This window comes from Oncorhynchus masou, chromosome 15, assembly GCF_036934945.1.
Source record: "Oncorhynchus masou masou isolate Uvic2021 chromosome 15, UVic_Omas_1.1, whole genome shotgun sequence".
NCBI classification, from domain to species: domain Eukaryota; kingdom Metazoa; phylum Chordata; class Actinopteri; order Salmoniformes; family Salmonidae; genus Oncorhynchus; species Oncorhynchus masou.
Window position 1 is genome coordinate 5,885,564 of NC_088226.1, and position 24,391 is coordinate 5,909,954.

Sequence of the window (24,391 nt, forward strand, 5' to 3'; positions counted from 1 at the left end):
CCGACACTGATTCTAAATTGTGGACACCCCAGGAGGTTGGTGGCACCTTAATTGGGGAGGACGGGCTTGTGGTAATGGCTGGAGCTGAATAGGTGGAATGGTTTCAAACATATGGAAACCACATGTTTGACTCCATTCCATTAATTCCATTCCAGCCATTACAATGAGCCGTCCCCTCTCAGCAGCCTCCCCTAGTGATCTGTACTACTCAGCTATTCAATTTTGTTCCACAGCATACACAGGGAACACAGGAGTGGTGCTTATCTTTGGGGAGTGGCCTTTCCTTTGGAAACTGGAACAGAGACACAGCGAGGTCATTTGAGAAGACAGTGTGGTGCACATCACCTATTGTGCTGTGCTCTGTCATCAATATCCTTATCCAGTGTTGAGAGTTCTGAAATGCTCACCATTCACCACACAGACAGGCCCCCAGCTGCGGGACAGGGCTTTGATGAGCAAGCACTCAAGGACTTAATACAGATAAGAGGGGCTGAATCACTTGCCAGCAGCATATCCCCCTGCATTCCACTGCTGGCTTGCCTCAGAAACTAGGTAGTTGGTCCTGGTCGGTACCTGGATGGGAGACAGAACGCTGCTGGAAGGCCAATAGGTAGTACTCTTCCCTCTGGTCTAAGGAGATTCAGTGCCCCAGGGCTGTCTTTCAGTGTCCTGACTAAAGATCCCATGGCACTTATCATATGAGCAGGGGTGTTAACCCCAGTGTTGTGGCTAAATTCCCAATCTGGCCCCCATACCATCATGGCCACCTAATCATCCCTAGCTTCCAATTGGCTTATTTGTCCCCTCTCCTCCCAACTTTAACTCTTCCCCATGTCCTTGCTGTAAGAGAATATGTTCTCAGTCAATTTACCTGGTAAAATAAGGGTCAAGAAATAAACCTCAGACTCTAACATCTGTCACAAGATGGATGTCTAGTCTAGAATACCCAGTGGAACTGTAATGTTATCCTATTTCTTGACTGTTATGGCCATTTTTCTTTGACCACAAAATTATTTTGGGACAGATTCCCCAAAATAATTTGGCGCCTATCTTATTACAAGCAAAATTGTGCATCACAGACAAATCAAAGTTTCAACACAGTTTTGACTGTTGATCAAGGGAGGCAGCACTGTCACAGCAGCAGTGTTCCGTATTCCTCGCATGACATTATTTCAATTTATAATAAAAATTATAACTCCACGATGGCAGTGTGATATTAATAATTACATTTTGAGGAAGAGCCTGTCTCACCTTGGACACGCCGTCCTCACTCGCCTGAGCCTTGCGGCGGAGCTGCATCAGCTGCCACAAGTCGTTGACCGGTGTTGTGGTTGAGGCAGTGCGGCTCAGAAGATCTGTACCGCTAGGAAGATTCTCCAGCGCGGCCATCTGTCTCTCCATCTCCCATGTGATGGTACGGGCTAGAGGACTTGGTCAGATACGGGCCATGGGGCTCCTGTGCAGGGCATCCTGCTCTCTCCAGCCGGTGGTCACATTTTGGATTTTCAGGTGTCCCAGGATAGCGTGGAGGAGGGTATGCAACGCATTGAAGTTGACAGCTCCAACTTCAGGTGTCCCGATCGACAGGTTCACCAAATCGAACAAACTAATGTCAGCTGACCTTTTGTCTCTCACTGCTTTTGAGTTAATGTTAATAAAAGGTATTTACGAGGGATAAGATATTTCTTCTTCCAATATTGCCATCTTATTTTGTAAAAAATAAAACGCCAGAATGATTCAATTAAATAACATAATATATTTTTTTTAAAGGACAGGATCGAAAGCAAAAAAATAGAAATGTAAAATTATATAGAAAAAAAATCTCTGATTATTCTGTACTAAATAAAAAGTGTCTGCAAATTAGAATGAAATATTCCCTACACAGTTACTTTTCAACACCTTTTCGTTGCTACTCAATATCGGTTGTTTCTTATTCCAATGCCATTTCTAACCTTGTTTTAGAAATTGGTTCTAATCTCTCATACCTACCATAGAACCGTATTGGACGTAATAATGACAGTGAGTACAGTTCCCTTTTGTGATTGGATGTAGCCTTCTTCCATTACACAATAATTGCATCCCACATTGTGACTCACAGCGTCCCTGGTTGCTGAGCAACAAGGCAAATCCTCATCATGTAGGACAAGGGTTGTGTTGTTGAGAAAGTATGCAAAGCATCACCTGTTCTCACCCCAGGTATACAAAAAGGAGCATACAGACACGAAAAAAAGGCTCAAAATAACAATTTTATAATAATAAAAATGTTTAAAAAACAAGCCTGCATATCATGGTGCCTTTCTAAGTAACTACATTCAAGTATAAAATCTAGTTCATAATCCATAGTTATTCCCTCAAAATCCTATTGATTGCCTCACATCCAACAGCTCTGGCACTGAACAATCTTCAAACTCAGTTTTACATGTGCCACAGAACTAAACTCTACATTAAGCGATCCACACAATGAATTAAATAATTCATGAACTAGACTATACATTTTTGGCAAGGAGGAGCACAAACACTAAACTGTTTGTGACCTCAATCGAAATTGCATGATGAAAATGTAGAACAAAAAAATGCTTGATGTTTGCAGAGTGCAAATGTCATTGTTTCAATGTGAGTTCTAAATAAAACCATAGCCTTATAAACTCATAAGCTCAAGAGTTCCTCAATGTGACATTTTAACAGAGCATTATAAACCGAGAGCAGTTTAGACATACAAATTCTGGTCTACATTTTGTAATTTACCATTCATCCAACAGCCATGCCATCATCCTCAATACACTATCTATGGCCTTTTGGATCCCACTTTTAACAAAACCTATTGAATACTACAGATACTCTGAAAGTGTGATGCAAATATTGACAAAGAAATAACATTTAGAGCATTGTTCAACAATTTTGTACAGATATCACTATAACAAAAATAATTTAAATTGCAATAAGCTGGTGTATATGCGTAATTTCTCCCTTTATGACAAATGCCATCTTACAAGACATCTAGATGCAGTGGAGACCTGATAACTGCAATGGCTTGGGAGTGTTCTAAATGTGTATCCTAAATCTGAGCATGCGGAAGTGAAGAGTCTATTTGAATTTGAACTGATAAACTGCATGTAAACAGAGTTTGTATATTTCCAATGTGCGCTTATCAAGAATCGACTGTACTACGTTTTCTTCTTCTATCAAATTTAAGTAGTATAATAAGATTAATGTCGAAACTGGAAACCTTGGTAGGAATAGCAGTCTAGCCAAACCTTAATCAATGACTACAGCACATTGAAACCAACCAGCTGAACATCTACATGAAGACAGAAGCACAGTGAATGACATTGAACATGAAAGTAAAGGCTCCTCTGTGCACAACTGACTCACTCCAAGTAAAGTAAAATATACAGTATTTAAGTGTATCTTCCACTTGAAAGGCAAAAATCAAAAGAGCTGTGAATGACTGCTAAAACAGTGTTACTAGTCTCTGCTTATTGGAATCAATAGAGCTGTGAATGACTCTGCTAAAACAGCGTTTACTACAGTCTCTGCTTATTGGGGCTGAGGTGGGCCAGTCAAACGGTCAGTTGAAGGATTCCAAAGGATAGCTAGGTTGATAGTCGGTGTAACACCTTCCTCTTCCCCGGATGACCCGTCCCGCTGTGAATAGTACCTCTCACCGTGACCCCCTCCTCCCATTGGTTGTCATATGTTGTCATAGTCAGTGTCCCGTCGGCTGGAGACCACCACCCACTCAGCCACGAAGAAGGATAGCGTGCCCAGGAAGCCCACCACAACCATGATGAGCAGCTGCCAGTGCAACAGGAGATAGTTACTGTAGAAGAAGGCCAGGGCTGCAGTGATGGACTGCGGAGGACAAGAGCACCAAGTTACACCACTGTAATACAGCAACTGTGGTTCGCAAGTATGGGGAATCATCAAGGGATATACCAAGCAAATAGCTCAATGTGATATTTCTTCAAATCATTCAGAGTAATACATCATCACCATAGACAGCAAACCATCTTGTGTGTGTAGGCCTAACAGATATCAATGTACCTGGACAAACTTGAAAACGGCAAAGGCAGGAGCGCTGTCCTCCCGGAACATGAATCCCACAATGCTCAGCAGTTGGGTGTTGAAGCAGCTGTCCCCCAGGCCCAGCAGGAAGCTGCACAGCAGAGCCACCTCAACACTGAACAAACAACACAATAGGTTAAGCAATTAAGGCAACGCCACGCCACCTCAACACTGAACAGACAACATCCCAGGTTAATACAGACATGAAACCTTACACAATCTGAACCTGATAGAGTTCAAATGCAATTATGCACTACTGCTACACTTAACATAATGCTCATGTCCTGACCTGCTGTATTCTTATGCAATATACGTAGAATTGTTGTAATAGTAATCTATGGTCATTGTTATGGGCCAACTGAGTAAGCCCTGCTGTGTACCTTGGGGTGATGTATGCCTGCAGGTGTGTGCCCTCTTCTGGGGCAATAGGGGCATCACTGGCAATGTTCAATAAGATCAGGTAAAAGGCCACAAAGTGAGTGATCAGCCCCAGCAGCACGACCGGGTTCCTCCCAAACCGGTTGCACTTGTTCAGCATCCCAAACACGCCCCCTCCTGGACAAACAGTGGCACAGCAAAAACAGAAGCGTTGACTTCCTCGAATCATCAGTCCCTTCCTGTCAACCAGTTTATCTGCTTTCCAAACCTCACATGTATCATGTGATCCGAAACAGCACTGAAGATAAAAAAAATGACTGACTCACCCAGGATCTCTCCCAGGCCAATGAAAATACCAGAGAGCCCGATCAGACTCTTAGCGTCATTCCCAAATTGAGTCATGGCTCCTATACATGTCCCGTATACCCCACTGTAAAATGTCAACTCTAGGCCTGAAGGTGGGAAAGGAGCAAGAGTTACACACATAGAACCTATGGTTACGCATTCAAACATACTCAATGTCAATTGAATATGCATCCGTTTATATATCTATACTAGCATCCACTGAAAGAATTTCCTCATGTTGGAAATAGCCCAAATCATTTTTTTCTGAATTATTTGGAATGAATTTGCCCACCTGTGTATGATATGGAGATACTCAGCAGTAGCATCTCTTTAGTGACAGATAACTGCAACGCTTTCTCTGTAAGAAGAGAACACATATCAGTCAGTTGAGCTATGGGCCTTTGTTTCTGACATGACAGATTGAAGTAAGAAGCAACCAATGAACTCTGACTCACTGAAAGCATCCAGCGCCTGGGAACCGAGACCTGGAGTTGCGCTGCAAGGAAGAGAAATCCATAAATAAACTTAAGCACAGCCTTTCCAGACATAAAGGAATACAGGATTATCCAGATTCAACCCAGGCCTATGGAGGAATACAAAGTACCTTACATACAACCACAGGTACAGAATGGCATATCTATTAGTATATCAATATTTGACATCTGTATGTATGCATGACAACATGTGTGATTATGGTCAATAAATGGTAGATAAGGAAAAATGTTCTTGTGCTAGTTCACTCTAACGTTAGACCTCAACCACATTTTCCATCCCAGCCTGTCTGCAGACTGCACTCACACGATGATAGGGGCGCTCTCTGTGGACTCAGTCTGCAGCAGTGACTCGGACGCCTCGGAGGGTGTGGCCTCAGGCTCTGGCTTCTGGATCAGGAAGAACAGAAAGCTGCCCACCAGGCTGATGACCGTGAGAGAGATGAAAACCGTCTGGCGATCCTTGTCTAGACACACACACAGCACACGTCAGCAACTTATGGCCAAAATTAGATTTTCTCGTTGTGTCAAGGGAACTTAGGGAATGCTAGATACTATAAAAAGGAAAGGACTCATGAACCTAAGTAGAATACATTCAAACGATATCTACATTGTTATAGTAAAAAGTTAACCAAAACTGATGACATACCTGATATGTGAACATGGCCATGCCAGGCAAAATAAATATACATGTTTCCAAAGAATAAGCTGCAAAATGGGATAGATACATGTTAGGCAGTCCAACAACATGGATTCAGTCCCAGAGTAAAAAAAGCTGTGGTAAACAGTGATGCAATCAATACAGTTATGCTGATAAGAAGAAGTACCTGAACTGTAGCAAGGCCCAGAAAATACCACTGTTCCTGCCGATGGTGGCATCTGTAGAGTTGATGGTGAGTAGGTTCCCCTGAGCTGTCCACAATACTAGGCCACAGATGGAAAGAGATTGAAAGAGAAAAGAAAGAGGGTTATGTGGTGATAGGAAATACAAGTCGTTAATTCTCAAGTAAGAATACCACAGTCTTCTTACTTGCAGCCGCTATTCCAACAACTACAGACGCTGTGTAGAAGCTCCAGGTGTAGGGGTGGATGAACATGGCAATGTATCCACTGATGGAAATAAAACATTGGACAGTCTTAACATCACAAACAAGCTAATGAAAACAAGTATGTTATGCACACTCAGAGAGAATAGATAAATAAACAGTTCTGTAAACAGGTATAGGCTACAGTGGGTTGATTTAAAGAAAGGTCAAAGGAGTGTGCTCACCTGTATACTAGTCCACTAAAGAACATGGACAACTGGGGTCCTATAACAGCCACTACTGAGGGAGCAATCAGGTTGGATGCAGAGAAAACTCCATAGATGATGGCCATGCTACATGTAAAGACACAACATAGAAAATGTTAGCAACATGGCTACAAGTGCAGGCATTTTATTCAATAAGGACGTGTTTGAATTTTTTTTTTAAGCCTGGTGTTTGCCTGCCACGGGTGGTGTCATTAAGATGTCCATAAAGGCCAACAGCAGCAATTAAAAATCACAGACGAGGCCCTACAACACCACAGTCATATGCATGTTATTTACGAAATACCTCAGGAAACTGGGATATTGTAGAGAACTGAAAGTCAACTTTGTTGCCTAAACTGGGCAGATTCAATGACTTGCCTTTTGAGACCTCTTTGAGAGAGACAGGATTACGCATTTCCAACAGTTCTAATCTTTACCATAGGAGTCACATAGGTCAAAGTCACAGTATTTCAGCATCACAATGAATTACCTTGTGTATCCACTCCCATGGAATTCAGTACTGTTGAAACTCTTGATCACAGTTTGCTGAAAAAGCATGAGACATAAATAATTGACACCATCAATATTAACTTCCCCTGTAGGTTCCCTACAGTTGTGTGGCTTGAATTTGTATATATCATTTGTCAGTTCAACCATACCTCTATATTGCCACATGTTTGGAAAGCAGTGAACATGAACATAAATCCAAAACCCAGGATTATGATGTTCAAGAGTGTCTTTCCCTCTGGACCCATGCTTGCTGCAGAGTGTCACTGTAATATTACTTGACGAAATGGGTTAGTTAAAAAAAAAACCTGAAGTGGTCCACAGCTCATCTGAAAAAGAACAGAATCAAAACAACCATAGTGACAAATCTGTAGAAACGATGTTATGCTATGAATATTAGCTATTGTCAAGACACTAGGTAGGTATATCGAGGTAGATCTGCTACCAAATAATCACTATAGTAAGTAGTTCCTTGCTTTTGTCTATTTAGCCACTTGAGAAGAAAACAATTTACCGAGTCGGGTGCTGCACTGTAAAGTCCTTGTTTGTGCAAGCTACATAGTTAGCAAACCAATAACGACTTGTGGAGATACCACCATGGACCCAAAGCCTTGAAAGAATCCAACAATAATGTACGATACTTTTCCCCTGTGTAGTGTAAAATTGGTCTTTGAATATTTTTTCAGTGAGTGACCAAAACTGTTCGTCATGTGAGATAGTCAGCTGACATTTCAAGGCGTACAACCCAAAGCCCACTGGGAAACTGAGTGTATTTGCTATAGTCTGACGCCAATCTCGTTTCCGGGTCAAAATATTAAAAAACATTACTAAATTGAAAGTATTTTCCGTTTGTGTCCCCTCCGAGTAATTTGTATATAATATAATATATTTTGGTGCATTGAATTATGATTTAAAAATGTGTAATTTGAAGATGCGTTGCTTATCCCTCCAAATAAATACGCAGCAGCGTTACTCGTCAACCACATTCAACGAGGAGGAGCAAGGGGCAACATCTTGTCCCAACAAATGGTCGGTGCTAAGGAAATCGTCATAAATTTGGAAAGCTATATTGCATTTTTTAAAGAAAAACTCGACATATTGCGAGCAGGTTGATTAAGTAAAATAATTTTAATCAAAAACTTTAAGCGGGTGTTGACCTTTCACTCACATTTTCTGGTAGTACTGTTGCGTGTTTGTTAGCTAGGCTAACTAAGGCCCTATCTGCAACATGAGCTATGGTAGGCCCCCGCCCGATGTTGAGGGCATGACTTCTCTTAAAGTGGATAATCTGACGTACCGAACCTCACCTGAGACCCTTCGCCGTGTCTTTGAAAAGTATGGTAGGGTAGGAGATGTTTACATCCCCCGAGATCGTTATACGAAAGAGAGTAGAGGGTTCTCCTTTGTGCGATTCCATGACAAGCGGGACGCAGAGGATGCGATGGACGCAATGGATGGTGCCGTGCTGGACGGACGCGAGTTAAGAGTCCAGATGGCCCGTTACGGACGTCCCCCAGATTCTCATCATGGAGGCGGTGGTGACCGTGGAGATCGTGGTGACCGTCGGCGTGGAGGTGCACCCCGGAGGTACGGGGGTGATGGCCGACGAAGTAGGAGGTAAGAGCTGAGCACATGGTTAAGTAGTTGCTCTAGCTCTCCTTCGATTGGGTCGTTTTTCATTGTTAGCTATGTGATATTTTTTAAATGTACGTTTAGGAACTTGAATGTTGCAACGGTACCTTATGGCCCTTGTTTCGATTATGTATCGTCAATCAGCCACCATTACAAGTGTGGTTCATTGACCTGGTAACTTGGCAGCGTTTTGAGGGTGTTGTGGCCTTACGTTTACAGATTTTGGATGGGCGATAACTCGACATAACGAACTAACTCTCGTTTCTCCTCACCAGTCCAAGGCGTCGGAGACGCAGCAGATCCCGGAGCAGAAGCCGATCTCGTTCCCGCAGCCGCTCCCGCAACAGCCGATCAAGGTCTCGTTCCTACTCTCGCTCCAAGTCTCGCTCCCCTAAGAGAGACAAGGCCAAGTCCCCGTCCAGGTCCCGCTCCAGATCCAAGTCTCCTAAGTCCAAGTCTCGTTCCAGGAGCCACACCCCTGCAGAAAGAGCCTCAAGATCAAGATCCAAGAGCCAGCCCAAGTCACCTGGGGAGAATGGAGCTGAAACCCCATAGTTGACTGGCAAAATGGTAAGTGTTGTAAATTGTTTGAGGTGAAGTCTAGCGTTACACTAGATTGTATGACTAGCATGGGGAGGATGTGATGCTGGGATATTATGTGTGGGATGGATTTGCACTACGTCTCCCTTTTCCATGGTTCTATGGTTAAATAGAATGGGGTTGGTTGTGGGATGTCTTGACAATGTGAACTACTTTAAGTCTTTCCACCTCAAAGTGGTTATGCATATTACTGTAACACTGGGCATGGCAAAGAGGAATGGAAAACTGTCCCATATGGTGGTTGCCTGAAACCCACATTTGATGGATTTTGGGGACTATTCCTTTGTCACAATTTTGTTCTGTCCTGCCCAATGTTCCAGTTCATTATCAGTGTAGAGGAAATTTAGGTCCATTCTTGCATTGTACATATGTGGCATTTGAGAATACATTTTTAACGTAAAAATAAAATGTTCATAAAAAAAATCTGGAATTCTCTCCTCCAAGCTGCGGAATCCTGTTTGCAAAAGAGGAGTTTGAGGCAGTATGAGCAGTTAGTGAGCTGGGTGTGTGAGCTGTCCGGGCACCTGCTGCTGTGGGGGTTGCTATGGAGCAGGCCGGTTGCAGGTTGCAGTCAGTGTTGGGGTGGTGTTGAGGTACGTCTGCAGGACAATGGACAGAAGCCTTGCATTGTCCTCCAGGTCATGCTCTCTGCTTTTTTGGGGCAAAGACTTGTGCTCAGGAGGGAACCAAGGTTTGTCTGACTGGTTTCTCATGACAAGATTTCTCATTTTTGTGAAGCCCGGGCGTCTCTTGGCGTTTGGTTCCTTCCTTGAACCAAAAATATTCAACCATCAGAAACGGGTTTGCATAGCTTTTGATTTGGCTCTTGCTTTCAAATGTAGACTAGTTTCCTACTAATATGGGGGAAATGTGCTATGCACATGAAGTTGGCATTACATTGCCAGCTGATTACACCATACATATGGCCTGGAGGTGTCTCCATGTCTATCTGAAGGGAGGGGTGTGGTAAAGTTAACAAGTCGTCGCCACTTCATTACTAGAGGTTGAAAACAAAATTGAATTATTTGTTTTCCAACACCAGTTTCTTACATCCTTGTCTTTCAAACATTTTTCAGATGAGATGCCAATGAGGACGTCACACTTCAGACTGAGGACACTGTCCATACAATGATTTCTGTGTAAAAGGTTATTGTTGTATCTTGATCAGAAGGCTTTGTGTATTATTTTTTTCTGTTTGCCCAGACTGCTTGTCTTTCATTGTGCAATGTTTAACAAAAAAATAAAAACTATACTTAATGTGCTTTTGAGGTAGATGGGCTAAGACTGCTTGGATTTCAATTTGTTGGACTGCATGGCTATTTTAGTTATCTAAAACTGTCAGTGAAGATTTGATGGTCTAGCTTTTACAACTGTTGGGTTTCATGAAGGCCATTACAGAAGTTCAAATGTGTAGGGCTTTTAGAATCAGTATGACAAGAACCAGGCATGGATTTACTTGCAGGTCAACTTTGCTATGTAGCTTTGTTTAATTTCATTGTGACTCTAATCTTCTCTCCTGTATTTTTTGTGCACTAGGCGCAGTTGTGTAGCAGTTGAGTATTGCTGGTTAGCTGTTAAGGTGGCGTGTTGCAGTGCTTGGCTGTTTCCAGTGTTCTCCGGAATGCCCCTGTGGCTACAATGCTGTGATGGTGGCCAACTTAAATGGCTGCTACAAATTCACCATCGGTAGAATGCCTGTCTTTCAACAAGTTCTCGAATTCAGAGCACTAAGTATGTTGTGCTAATTTTGTTTTAATGCATTCTGTCTTGCCCTTTGTGCATTCCTTTTCCCCCTTGCAAGAGTCTGTATAGGTGTCCAATGTGAAAGCTAATAAAAATTGTCTTCTAAAACATTTGGGTTGTCAATTTATTCTAAAACTTTAACAGAACACTACTATACAATGTAAACTATTTTATAATGCATTGAGTTTTGAACCATTGATCTTGTATTGGGTCTTGACTATTTGACTTACTGTGCCTTGCTGACACAATTGTCTTTCATTCAGCTTTCCTTGTCCTCAGTTATAATCATTTACATTTAAGTCATTTAGCAGACGCTCTTATCCAGAGCGACTTACAAATTGGATTTGTACAGTATGGCTTCCTGGAAGTGTTGCCCCAGCTAGTTGATCTTTGTTGGCATAGAATTTCTTCAGTGGAATGTTGAGACACTTCAAGTTCCATTTGTGCAGCAATGCCTCTGGACCAGTCGGCACTGAGACCAAGATAAAGAAAATGAGTAATGTTTACTTGACCTTGACTGACAGCCATGGACTGGTCCTGAAAGGCATATCTTTCTCTCTGTAAATTGTCCAAAATTGGGCCTCTGTCTTTTTCCTCAAGAGGAAGGAGATGGTCACCAGGACATTTTCAATCTGAAAGTTGTAAATTCACAGTTGCGTTAGATTTGAACGATCTGCTCAAATTTATCCAAACTAACCGGTCAGTCTGAACTCACCTTCAGGCTCATAGAAAATGTCTGATTCCAAGATTATGTCTAATGGGGGTAGGAGCAGGTCTGGGGAGACATCTCCCCAGGTAATACCCACCACAAGCCCATTGGGCAGTTCATTCACTTCACAGGTGCGCCTACAGTTCTCCAGACACTGGAAGTTCTGCACTGTGACAAGATCACTTGTGCCCCACACCAGGTAAACTCACGCCAGCCCCAAGCTGTGAACAAACCGCAGTGCATTCTGATTCAATAGTTTGTTTTAGAAATAAGTTACAAATTTACATGGTAAATGAATTGGAGAGTAGCCTGATTGAATTACAGTTTGGTTAAGTAAATTACTTCTAGCACTGTTTTGCATCAGCTCCTCCCTATGTGTCCACACATTGTGCTAATACCACTGCACAGGGCCATACATGCATCTCATATTGTGTATCAAGGACCTAGTACAGAGAGGAGAAACGAAATGATTACAGTTCACATGAATGTCAACTTCCATTGATTCAGAAAAGTCTCATCTGTACTCTCCAAGGAACTCGGCAGGCTTCGGGGCCAATTACCACAATGCAGTTGTAGGCGAACAATATTATTTACAGAAGCATTGCTGGTTCCAATTGGCAAAAGTGTAGAGAAAGTGCGCAAAAACACCAGGGATGGAAACATTCAGTGATTGCTTTGGATCCTCGTATTCTTCGAATGTGAACGATTTCTGCACCGTTGGACATATCAGTTGCTCTGTTTTCCATTTACCATCCCAATTGTGAAAGTGAGAGTAAATAAATTGTAAAACAATACGTTTATCATAAAACCCGTCTCTTCGGAAAAACAGACACGCTTGCGACTGTCTGCTGAAGGACGTGGGAAACTAGGCGTATTCCATATTTTATCCAATCGGTTTTCTCGGATGTATGGCTCGCTAAAATATGTGACCAAGGAGCTTCCTACGGCCCTCTGGGTGGGCGGGTTTTAAATTGTAGGGAGCCGGGTTTGGTTGCAAGAGCATTGTTGTAGTTAGCCCCTTAGCTAATTTCATCCGGGCAGCGTCCTCCTCGCTATTAAAAGTGCGCTTAGAACAACATCTTAATTTTAAGGCCAACGTGTCGTGTTTCAGTAACACCAACAAAGTACTTGTATGAAGTTGTTTAACCGTTTAACTTTAACTCCAGACTAGCCACTCAACTAACGTTCGCTTCACTACTAGCAAGTTAAGCTAGCAAATGTGTTTGTCTATGCACCCCAGTCTAGCGAGCTAGCTAACTCAAGTGCCTAAATTCGCAGGAATGAACCATAAAAGTAAGAAGAGGATCAAGGAGGCGAAGCGGAGCGCCAGACCTGAGCTGAAGGACTCTTCAGACTGGACGAAACATGATTATTGCGAGACTTTCGATGTGTCACACCGCTCAGTGAAGGTAAATTGTCGGTAGCAAGTTATCCATGCTAGGCTAGTTAGCCATGTTAGCTCTTTCAACACGTTTCACCTTACAAAACCAGTGCGGATGGTCACGTAGGCTGCTGCTGCACTTTCAGCGCACAGCGGTCTTCATTGGCGCAACTGTCAAATCGGTCAGTCTGGACTCACGCTGTGCCACAGCCAATTCGGTTAATTATTGACCACATTGGTTTGACGGTGTATGGTTAATTTTGTGAAATCGTGACATTGTTACATTTGTATTTCATTGAGGCTTACATGTGATTATTAGCCAGTCACCACCAACAGGTAGCCGGCCTACTGACCCATGTTCTCAGACCCAATAGACAGCTGATGATGGTATTTTGTCCACCTCGATCCACTGTTTATATTTTACAAGAAGACTGTAATTGTATTATGTCTGTAGGAATTATTGCCCTTGTCCTCAGAGATAAACAGGAAAGCCCATACCTTTTCCACGGTGTGTCCTGATTAAACACTGTTATATTGACACAATCACTACAACAATGTATGATTGATAATGCATTGATCTTAAAACCAAATTCATTGTTAACTGTATGTTTGAAATAAGCCCACTGGAGGGCATTTTCTTTGCTCCATGTGGACACTGGGTTATTGCCAAGTGGTTCAGCAGGATATTTGTTATCACAAGAGTTAAGGGCTGCTCTGGGTTGCTAAGAATACCCATGACACTCGAAGCTTAGGTAGTTTCAAGAGTTGTCCTATAGGTTAACAACTCATCTCAGCATTTTTGTTTCATTCCTTCTCTTTTGGGGTTGAGCTTCTGAACTTAACCTTAAATCAAATCAAATTTTATTTGTCACATACACATGGTTAGCAGATGTTAATGCGAGTGTAGTGAAATGCTTGTAGCTGACAAGGTAAAGCTGACAAGGTAAAAATGTTGTTCTGCCCCTGAACCAGGCAGTTAACCCACTGTTCCTAGGCTGTCATTGAAAATGAGAACTGGTTCTTAACATACTTGCCTAGTAAAATACATTTAAAAAAGGTGACTTTCAGACCCCGTCATTCCATGTAAAAGCAGAACAAAAATGTCCATGACCTTTTGTATTCCCTTTGCCCCCGATCAGACTATATCAAATGGTCTTCCTCCGAGTCTACTCCTTAATGTTCCAGTCGGTTGCATTGCATTCAAAAACAGTTGATCTTTTATTGTGATGCAGTTTTGTAAAACACTCAACCTCAATCTGTGAGACCAGTACTAGGTCCAATGACTGGGAAGCATTAAGTCAGAAATGATTAGTGTTCCCTTTGAATTCAGTTCAATGTAATTTATATTGGTAGAAAGGTTATTGATTAAAGTAGCCGTACATTCATGAAATGTAGCCCTTAACACTCTCTCTTTCACACACACAAACTGACATGACATATGCGTCTCACAGGACAATGTTGAGCGTGTGGACACCCTGCGTCTCAGCGCAGAGGAGTTCATCCAGCGCTTCGAGAGGCCCTACAAACCTGTGGTGCTGCTCAACTGTCAGGACACCTGGCCCGCCCGTGAGAAGTGGACCATGGAGCGCCTCAAACGTAAGTACCGCAACCAGAAGTTCAAGTGTGGTGAGGACAACGACGGTTACTCTGTGAAGATGAAGATGAAGTACTACGTGGAGTACCTGGAGTCCACACAGGACGACAGCCCACTCTATATTTTCGACAGCAGCTACGGCGAGCACGCCAAGCGCCGTAAGCTGCTGGAGGACTACCAGGTGCCAGTTTATTTTAGGGATGACCTCTTCCAGTTCGCCGGGGAGAAGCGTCGGCCTCCTTACAGGTAAGAGCTATTCTCAGTAACATTGGTAACTAAAATAGCTGCAATGTTATTGTATGTTCTGTGAAGTTGAACTAACTCTAGTAACACCTGTCCCTTTATTTTTCTGTCTTTTTTCTCAGATGGTTTGTAATGGGTCCTGCCCGCTCTGGCACTGGCATCCACATTGACCCGCTGGGTACGAGTGCCTGGAATGCCCTGGTGCAGGGGCACAAGCGCTGGTGCTTGTTCCCCACCCACACGCCCCGGGAGCTGATCAAGGTGACCCGGGATGACGGGGGCAATCAGCAGGACGAGGCCATCACCTGGTTTAACGTGGTGTACCCACGCACCCAGCAGCCAACCTGGCCTGCTGAGTTCAGACCCCTGGAGATTCTGCAGGGACCAGGGGAGACTGTGTTTGTCCCTGGTCAGTGGGCTACTGCTGCCATTTTATAGATGTTTGGTCTGTCTTTCACTTTGAATACTGTTTGACTGGATAGAGTGTAGTAGTTTTAATATTCAGCGTTGAATCATTTGTCAAGATCTGAAAAGGCCAGGGTTCAGTTGGTTAGGAAATATATTATATAAAAGTAGGGCAGAACATACAGTGAGTATGAAAGGTCTTTGATGAGAAGTGATATACCAATATTATGTGCTGTGAAGACATAAATTATAGCTGTGTATATGTACATACATACATACATACATACATACATACATACATACATACATACATACATACATACATACATACAGTAAAAGTTTGGACACCTTCTCATTCAAGTTTTTCTTTATTTGAACTATTCTCTACATTGTAGAATAATAGTGAAGACTTCAAAACTATGACATAACACATGGAATCATGTAGTAACCAAAAAAGTGTTAAACAAATCAAAATCTATTTTATATTTGCCACCCTTTGCCTTGATGACAGCTTTGCACACTCTTGGCATTCTCTCAACCAGCTTCATGAGGTAGTCACTTGCAATGTATTTCAATTAACAGGTGTGTCTTGTTAAACATTCATTTCTGGAATTTCTTTCCTTAATGTGTTTGAGCCAATCCTTTGTGTTGTGACAAGGTAGGGGTGGTATACTGAAGATAGCCTAAAATGGTAAAAATAAAGAAAAACCCTTGAATGAGTAGATATATCCAAACTTTTGACTGGTACTGTATATATATGTGTGTGTGTGTGTGTGTATATGTATGCCATACACTCACCAGCCAGTTTATTAGATCAAGTACCGATCCCCCTTTGCCTCCAGAACAGCCTGAATTCTTTGGAGCATGGATTCTACAAAATGTCAGAACATTTGTTGCTCAATTGATATCAAGGGACCCTAACGTGTGGCAGGAAAACATTCCCCACACCAATACACCACTGCCACCAGCCTGTACCAGGCAGGGTGGATCCATGGACTCATGCTGTTTACACGAAATCCTGACTCTGCCATCAGCATGACGCAACAGGAGCCGGGATCCGTAGGACCAGACAATGATTTTCCAATTGTCTAGTGTTGGTGATCGCGTGCCCACTGCAGCAGTGTCGTCTTATTTTTAGCTGATAGAAGTGGAACCCTCTATGGTCGTCTGCTGCAATAGCCCATCCGTGACAAGGGCCGAAGAGTTGTGTGTTCTGAGATGCCGTTCACACCACTTTTGTACTGCGCCGTTATTTGTCTGGTGTTGCAAGCCTGTTAGCTTACATGATTCTTCACATTCTCCCTCGACCTCTCATCCATGAGAGAGGTCACAGGACTGCTGCTGACAGGATATTTTGTGTTTGTCGCACCATTCTCTGTAAATCCTAGACATTGTCGTGCATGAAAAGCCCAGAAGGGTGGCAGTTTCTGAGATACTGGAACTGATGTGCCTGGTACCAACGATCATACCAAACTCAGTCGCTTAGGTCACTCGTTTTACTCATTCTAACGTTTAATCGAGCAGTAACTTGATGCCTCTCTGCCTGCTTTTTATTGTAAGCCACGGTCACATGACTCACGGTCTGTAGGAGCGATCCATTTTGTATGTAATAAACTGTCCGGTGATATGTAATGTATGTATTCACAGCTTTTCACTTTCACTATGTAGCTGGGCTATCCTAGCTGTCCCGTTTCTGCTAGCTCTCTCCATGAATATCAACAAGAAGTGTAGCCACCACCTTGTTTACAACCACACTTACTGTGGGGCTCAGTGATCGACATGGTTGCAGAGGTTAATCCAGTGTTACTGACCTACCCTAATACCCTGCACCCTCCTGCGTTAACTGACTGATAAGACAGGATTAAACTCTGTTTCCTTTGGATCTGGTCCAGATCTTGAACTTTTCCTGTTTACTCAAGTTGGAGACCAGAATATTAGGTCCTGATGGCTGAGAGAGTGTATGTGAGGGAGTGTGTTTTATTCAAGAGCAGAACCCTGTTGGACAGGCTGTTCTGTCTCCTCTGAAGATGTCCATCCATACCTTTACTATTTCTGTCTATCCACCCATCTCTTCCTCCACTCCATCAAGGTCTTGTAAACTAATGACTCAGATTTTCATCAAAATGTCCCCGGACAGAGTATGTTTTCTGCCATGTGAGAAGGTCAGATGGTGTATTATTGTACTTGGCCATTCTGTGGTTTGGTGATCCGAAACCTAATCCTGATCATCTCTGTTGCTTGTTCTCTAGGAGGCTGGTGGCATGTGGTTCTCAACATTGACACCACCATCGCTATCACTCAGAACTTTGCCAGCACCACCAACTTCCCCATCGTGTGGCATAAAACTGTGCGGGGCCGGCCCAAGCTATCGAGGAAGTGGTATCGGTAAGCACTCCTAACAGAACCCCCACAGCTGTAGGAACACCTCATGAAAGAAGAAACTTTAAAATATTTTTTCTGCCGGGAGGCTGTGGAATATGAGGAACAATTCTGCACTCACTGGGTTTTGCGTCACTGTTTATTTGGACCAATTACAATTTAGCAAGGGTGAACTTTCACCTGGCATCTTTAGAATTTTCGGATGGGAAGGGGTTAGTTTGGTCCATAGATGGCCGAGATGATTATAGAGGAGGGGATGTGAACCTCTAGGGCCTCAACTCGTTTTTTCATTGTTTCCCTCTAGTCAGGGACTGATTTAGACCTGGGACACCTGCTGTGTGCAATTAATTATCAGGTAAAACAGAAAACCAGCAGGCTCCGGACCTCGTAGGGTAAGAGTTGAATACATCTGGTCTATAGGAGCTGCCCTGGTTCCGTCACTCGCACTAGGCCAAACATTTCACGACCACCCGCTCCCATCAAATCCAGTAGCTGGTCAGAGGGCAGCATTCATGTAAGATTTGGTTCTGGGCTTGCAAACTTATGGGAACCAATAAAAAGTGTGTTGGCAGGTTCTGTAAAGAATGGGTCCTGCCCGCTCTGGCACTGGCATCAACATTGAACCCTTGGGTACGAGTGCCTGGGATGTGTTGGTGCAAAGGCACAAGTTCTGATGCTTCTTCCCCACCCACGAGACCTGGGAGCAACGAGGACCAAAAGCCCCAGTCCATACATTGGGCAACATTTTCGTGGTCCAAAGGGGCACTGATTTGTGCAAAAACTACTGCAAACTCATAATCTGGCAGCGTAATTTAATTTGTAACTTCAACAATGTGCGTTATGTTGTGTGATTATTTAACTAGAGTTTGATAACCAAGCAATACATAAATAGTCGCCTCCTTGTAATGGACCTTGCTGAAGAGATGTTTCAAATTAAATCATACTGCCAGATTTTTGCAAAAATGTCACCCATAGCTGCATTTGTAGGTACCTCAATGGGAAAATACATTGAAAAAGAATGGCCTCTGATATTCCTTTTACATGGTATTTAATGATAATGTTCTAATATATTTGCACCCAGATCCACTAACTTTCACAAGGAGGGTATTTATTTTCATACATAAAATCTCTCTTAGTATCCTGAAGCAGGAGAGGCCAGACATGGCTACCCTGGCAGACAAAGTGGACCTCCAGGAATCAACTGGCATCGCCTCGGACAGCTCCAGTGACTCTTCCTCCTCCTCTTCCTCCAGCTCCTCTGACTCAGACTCAGAGGTACATCCCGTTCTCTCAAAAAACACACACATACAGTGTGACATTCACACATGGATATACAGTAGCCCCCTACTCTAGGAACCCCTGAGCTGGGTGTAAGAGAAGGCAGCAAGCACCTGTTCACGTGCGGGCAGATGTCACGGGGTCTGCCACACATGTGCATGTGAAACGGCCACACATACTGTAAGCCACACACGTCCCCTCACTCTGAAATGCTTTAATGCAAAGGTCCTGTCTCTCTCACTACTGCATGCAGGCAACAACATGCCATGATGTTACATTTAGAAGGCAGTCAGAGATGATGGAAGAAATTACAACGACTTACAATGAGCATATATTACATATCCCTGCCTTAACACGCTCCTTCCTATATAATGCCTTTCATGTTAAGGTTATATTGTTCCCTCTAAGTGGTCCTGCTGGGTCACAGAAACGTGGCCACAGGTCTTGGGTTTCTGGAACTGGGGGAACTGGTGTTGAATAGCTTGGTGGCCACATACCCCTCCAGTTACATATACATCCATATTGGGTTGAGCTGTTGGGTGGAGGTTGGGGGTTACCCTTGTGTAATGGTTGGTAGGCCCTGCCTTCCCCCTGGAGAGAATATTCTGTTCTACTGGTTGAACAAGAACACTACTGTCGTCAGATGATTGTCTGTATATAGCATGTTAAATTGGTAATGGGTGTTTGTGAGTAGACTGTGTGTATGAGGGACAGTGACACCTAGTCCCCCCCTATTATGTAAATGGAGTGTAATAGACATGTAGTATGTTCTATGGAGAGATGTATCCAAGACCTTCCCCGCCTCTCTGGTTTGCCCCTCTCCCCTACAGGCTGAGTCGGGCTCGGAGGTGGACGCCATGTCTCACAGGCGGAAGAAGAGGAAGACGTGCAGTATGATATCCAACGGAGACAACAGCACCAAGGACGACTGTGTCAGCAAAGAGCGCAGCTCCTCCCGGTGACCCCCTCGCTCCGCCCCGCCTCGCCAAAAGGCCACACCCAGGGGGACTCTCGCATGAAGAGCGGCCAATTTGTTTGTTTTCATTTGTGTGTCTCCAAAGGAGAGTCTGGTGGCCCTCTGTCAGTCGGTTGGATAGATAAGAGGGCCAGCCTACCCCTAGGCTGTGATAAAGGAGATTCCCCCTGAGGCGTTGACCTCTTGGAGGTTTATCTGCCACCGCTCAGCTTCTAGTCAAACGTCAATCTATATTGCTGTTGCTTGTGGGGTGTGGGAAGAGCAGTATTTCAGTGCGAGGGAGGGGTGTTGACCTTTGGAGAGAGGTGGGCTGTTGCCTTGTTGTACACCAGGTACTGGGGCTGAGGCAGGGAGCTGGCTGGCCTGTCTCCTCTACAGTGCCATGGTCTTATGTTGCTCAGTGGGGAAAAGTTTTCTATTCACAGTGAGATGATGGATGGATGGATAGATAGGTGTGCTTTGGATTGACTTCACTTTGCAGTACATGGGATGCCAGTTGAGTTTTATCATGTCAGAGTTAACCATCTTTAGATATTAAAGGGTACTGTGAGTTTTGTAAGTTGATGCTGAATGACAGGGTAAGGGTGGAGGGAGATGCTGCCTTCTTAGACTGCAAAAAAGCCACTGATTTTATATTTTTTATTTAACATTTCTGCTTTCATCCTCTGGGCTTCTTTTGCTAGTAACAGTTGAACTGGTATGCGTATGTCCTGCAATCAATACAGTTAATTTAGTTTCAGTTAATTAAATTAAATGTTTAGCAAATCAACAGTTCACAATCCAGTCAATACCATTTAACAGATCTAGAAAGCAATGAAAAGATTGCATAGTGGCATTTCTCTTTCATATCATATTTATCTGCTGTTGGCATCTGTAATGCACACGTCTCTAGTGAAACAACAGCTTTTTCAAGACTTAGCCCAAGTCATCCAGTAACAACTGTAAAGGCCAGGGGATCCCCACCTGACTTAGATTTAGCCGGTTCAGCTTGACATTCAAAAGCTTGTCCTTTTTAGAAGGAAATTGCTTATACTACACTTCCTTAGCTCCAGGTTGGGTAAGATGAATCACTCTCAGGTGCCATAAATGAATGTTGGGCTATCAACAACAAAATTCCACCCAAGAAACAACAACAATATTGCCTGGTTATGTCATGTTTCTATGACTTTAATTATTATTATATATATTTTTTTTAATTTAACCTTTATTTAGCTAGTTAAATCAGTTCAAAACAAATTATTATTTACAATGACAGCCTACCCTGTCCAAACACGGACGACGCTGGGCCAATTGTGCGCCGCCCTATGGGACTCCCAATCATGGCCAGATGTGATACAGCTTGGATCCGAACCAGGGACTGTAGTGATGCCTCTTGTACTGAGATGCAGTGCCTTAGACCGCTGCACCACTTGGGATTAATTTAATTAAGTATGGGTAACTCACACAATTTTCAAAGTGGTATGATAACAATTGTTATTGTTTCTCGTGTAAAAGTGTGCCCTTTGCTGCTATATTAATTAACATTTTAAGATGAATGAAATCAAACTATTCAATTTATTTGACATTACACAGCTATACTGTAGATCAGGGGTGTCCATTTTTCCGGAGAACGATCTCAAATGACATGCCTAAAACCAAATCGAAACGGTGTAGAAATTATAGTGGACATCATTTTATAGTCTCTAAACTCTATCCAGCTTGTTAACAGTCATTGAAATTAAAGCTAGATAGTCTGGGAGCATAGAAAATTTGATGGATAGAGAACTATTTTTTGCCAATTTTGACAACAAGGAATATAACCAATTAGAAGTGGACCTCAGTGAAGACAGAATGTGGCCCTTTGGGGCAAAATGAGTGTAACACCCCTTTTGTAGATGCTGGTTTCCCAGACCCAGATCATGCCTATTCCTGGTCCAAAAAGCACTTTCAGAGAAGTCTCTATCATGGTTGCCTTTTAGTCCAAGATTAGAATGAACCTCTTTCCACGAAAGGAGCCCTAGGTGTTTGATCTTCTGTTCTCATTCTGAGACCCCATTTTATATTCTCCATCACATACAGAAGGGGGCACCAATGCCAGAGTTCTCACACTAGCTTGGCACTAGTGTGTAGGTTACAGTCCAGAAGATACAGTTGTGTTGAAAGTAGAAATGAGGGCTGGCACAGGGAAAAGTTTAAACATTGTAGGCCTTGTAGTTGCACATCTTGATCTTATTTCTCTGTGTAGTACAGCTAAGGGGGTTTGTGAAATGTTGCAAATACATTTTATGTGAGGGGATAGGTAGATATTTTGGACAGACTAAATTCATTGTTCTTTCCACGTGGCTTCTAGGTTATGTGGCATATGCTGCTCTAGAATGATTCAATTGCTTTGTATTTTGTTAGTGTAAATTCAAACAAAAGCAACTAGCTAATACATTACTGTTATTCAGCAAATACAAGTTAATGGCTTGAATGGAGATTCTGCTTGTATAACTTTGTTCTGTGGGTTAACATGGAGTCAAGTGAATACTGTTTTTTTGTGTTTTAAAAATGTGGCTTTGTCATCTAAAATGATTGAAAGTACTTTGAAATATGCGAATTGCTGTATGTCTGTGCAGTAGGTGTTTTCCACTGTCTTTAGACAAAAGTGCCTATAAGCACCAATTAATACTGTCATTGGCCTGCAGATGAGAGGTTGTGTTGCTACTTGTGGTCAATGCGTCTGGTGTTTGCGCTTTTTTTAACCCATTAGGTGCTCACTTCATGTCAAGCATTTAGCACTATTACGATCCCTGGGGTTGGTCACATAGTGCCTTGGATCCGATGGGGGAATGGTGTGAACCAGGAGCCTACGTGGGTACATCTCAGTGGTCTAATGTGGCTTCCTTTGGTCAACCTCTTCCCTTCAGCTGCACTGATCCAAATCTACAGGACTGGAAAAAGGAAGCCCTCTATTAGGGTTCCGTCATATTGCTTTCACCTGTCTGTCCAGATCAGGGCTTTCACCTATCCTGTCTGTCCAGATCAGGGCTTTCACCTATCCTGTCTGTCCAGATCAGGGCTTTCACCTATCCTGTCTGTCCAGATCAGGGCTTTCACCTATCCTGTCTGTCCAGATCAGGGCTTTCACCTATCCTGTCTGTCCAGATCAGGGCTTTCACCTATCCTGTCTGTCCAGATCAGGGCTTTCACCTATCCTGTCTGTCCAGATCAGGGCTTTCACCTATCCTGTCTGTCCAGATCAGGGCTTTCACCTATCCTGTCTGTCCAGATCAGGGCTTTCACCTGTCTGTCCAGATCAGGGCTTTCACCTGTCTGTCCAGATCAGGGCTTTCACCTGTCTGTCCAGATCAGGGCTTTCACCTATGTCTGTCCAGATCAGGGCTTTCACCCGTCTGTCCAGATCAGGGCTTTCACCTATCCCGTCTGTCCAGATCAGGGCTTTCACCTGTCCCGTCTGTCCAGATCAGGGCTCTCACCTGTCCCGTCTGTCCAGATCAGGGCTCTCACCCGTCTGTCCAGATCAGGGCTCTCACCCGTCTGTCCAGATCAGGGCTCTCACCCGTCTGTCCAGATCAGGGCTCTCACCCGTCCCGTCGCTCCAGATCAGGGCTCTGTCCCGTCTGTCCAGATCAGGGCTCTCACCCGTCCCGTCTGTCCAGATCAGGGCTCTCACCCGTCCCGTCTGTCCAGATCAGGGCTCTCACCCGTCCCGTCTGTCCAGATCAGGGCTCTCACCCGTCCCGTCTGTCCAGATCAGGGCTCTCACCCGTCCCGTCGGTCCAGATCAGGGCTCTCACCCGTCCCGTCGCTCCAGATCAGGGCTCTCACCCGTCCCGTCGCTCCAGATCAGGGCAGATAAAGGAGAATGATGAGAAGAAGCCATTTTAAGATGTACACCCAGACATACCTTGACGCTAACCAAATCAAAGTTAATAAATTATTGATGGGTTAATAAATTATTTTTTCATGCAGCAACGTGCTAGTATGTTTCATTCTACATATCCATAGTTTCATCTCAATTTATCAGAATCCCTTTACAGATTGTTTATACATTTCCAACTAAATCAATAAATTGTTCAACTAACTATCCAAAACCATTGGACTGCCCTTACCTTAACCCCATATCAGTGGTGTTGCAGTTGTTAGTTTAATAGTTTTAGTATCTGTAAGATTACTAAACTGGTACCTGTGATGGTAGTTGCCAAAGCAAACTCTAGTGAATCATAAATACTGAGGAAGCAGTACGTCACTAGTATGGCTGGCTGGAATCTGCCTGTGATAGTGTCAAATTGGGCAGGGCATTTGGGAATGGGATATTCAGTGAACTGAGTACACACACAAACAGTTTGTTTGCATGGACATTGTGAACATCGTAAGGGTAATACATACTTT

General features: G+C 43.4%; 4 protein-coding genes across 8 annotated transcripts; 3 read left to right on the plus strand and 1 right to left on the minus strand.

The window, feature by feature from the left end:
- Window positions 1–2,228: 2,228 nt before the first annotated feature.
- Window positions 2,229–7,810, minus strand: LOC135555398 (UNC93-like protein MFSD11). Its single transcript, XM_064987781.1, has 14 exons — window positions 7,592–7,810; window positions 7,230–7,406; window positions 7,061–7,116; window positions 6,550–6,657; window positions 6,310–6,389; window positions 6,107–6,203; window positions 5,929–5,987; window positions 5,587–5,746; window positions 5,244–5,284; window positions 5,081–5,146; window positions 4,770–4,895; window positions 4,446–4,620; window positions 4,045–4,180; window positions 2,229–3,852 (listed from the first exon to the last, which is right to left on the minus strand). Exons 2-14 carry the CDS (start codon window positions 7,323–7,325, stop codon window positions 3,691–3,693), a joined length of 1,362 nt encoding a protein of 453 aa, XP_064843853.1. The 5' UTR covers window positions 7,326–7,406; window positions 7,592–7,810; the 3' UTR covers window positions 2,229–3,690.
- Window positions 7,811–8,038: 228 nt separating this feature from the next.
- On the plus strand, window positions 8,039–11,162 carry LOC135555399 (serine/arginine-rich splicing factor 2-like). 5 transcript variants are annotated; one of them, XR_010457866.1, is made up of 5 exons: window positions 8,039–8,694; window positions 8,985–9,279; window positions 9,754–9,902; window positions 10,386–10,455; window positions 10,846–11,162. XR_010457866.1 is itself a non-coding variant. In XM_064987782.1 (3 exons), exons 1-2 carry the CDS (start codon window positions 8,306–8,308, stop codon window positions 9,262–9,264), a joined length of 669 nt encoding a protein of 222 aa, XP_064843854.1. In that variant the 5' UTR covers window positions 8,039–8,305; the 3' UTR covers window positions 9,265–9,279; window positions 10,386–11,162. The 5 variants fall into 5 exon arrangements, 2 of the variants coding, with proteins under 2 accessions (XP_064843854.1, XP_064843855.1); XR_010457864.1 differs by having other exon boundaries at window positions 10,386–11,162; XR_010457865.1 differs by lacking the exon at window positions 9,754–9,902.
- Window positions 11,163–12,737: 1,575 nt separating this feature from the next.
- LOC135555400 (bifunctional arginine demethylase and lysyl-hydroxylase JMJD6-like) lies at window positions 12,738–23,970 on the plus strand. Its single transcript, XM_064987784.1, has 6 exons — window positions 12,738–13,170; window positions 14,594–14,982; window positions 15,102–15,388; window positions 17,634–17,769; window positions 18,900–19,038; window positions 19,872–23,970. Exons 1-6 carry the CDS (start codon window positions 13,042–13,044, stop codon window positions 20,001–20,003), a joined length of 1,212 nt encoding a protein of 403 aa, XP_064843856.1. The 5' UTR covers window positions 12,738–13,041; the 3' UTR covers window positions 20,004–23,970.
- LOC135555401 (uncharacterized) lies at window positions 22,872–23,970 on the plus strand. Its single transcript, XM_064987785.1, has 2 exons — window positions 22,872–23,359; window positions 23,445–23,970. The coding sequence occupies exons 1-2, from the start codon at window positions 22,872–22,874 to the stop codon at window positions 23,866–23,868; spliced, it is 912 nt and encodes a 303-aa protein (XP_064843857.1). The 3' UTR covers window positions 23,869–23,970.
- Window positions 23,971–24,391: the final 421 nt, after the last annotated feature.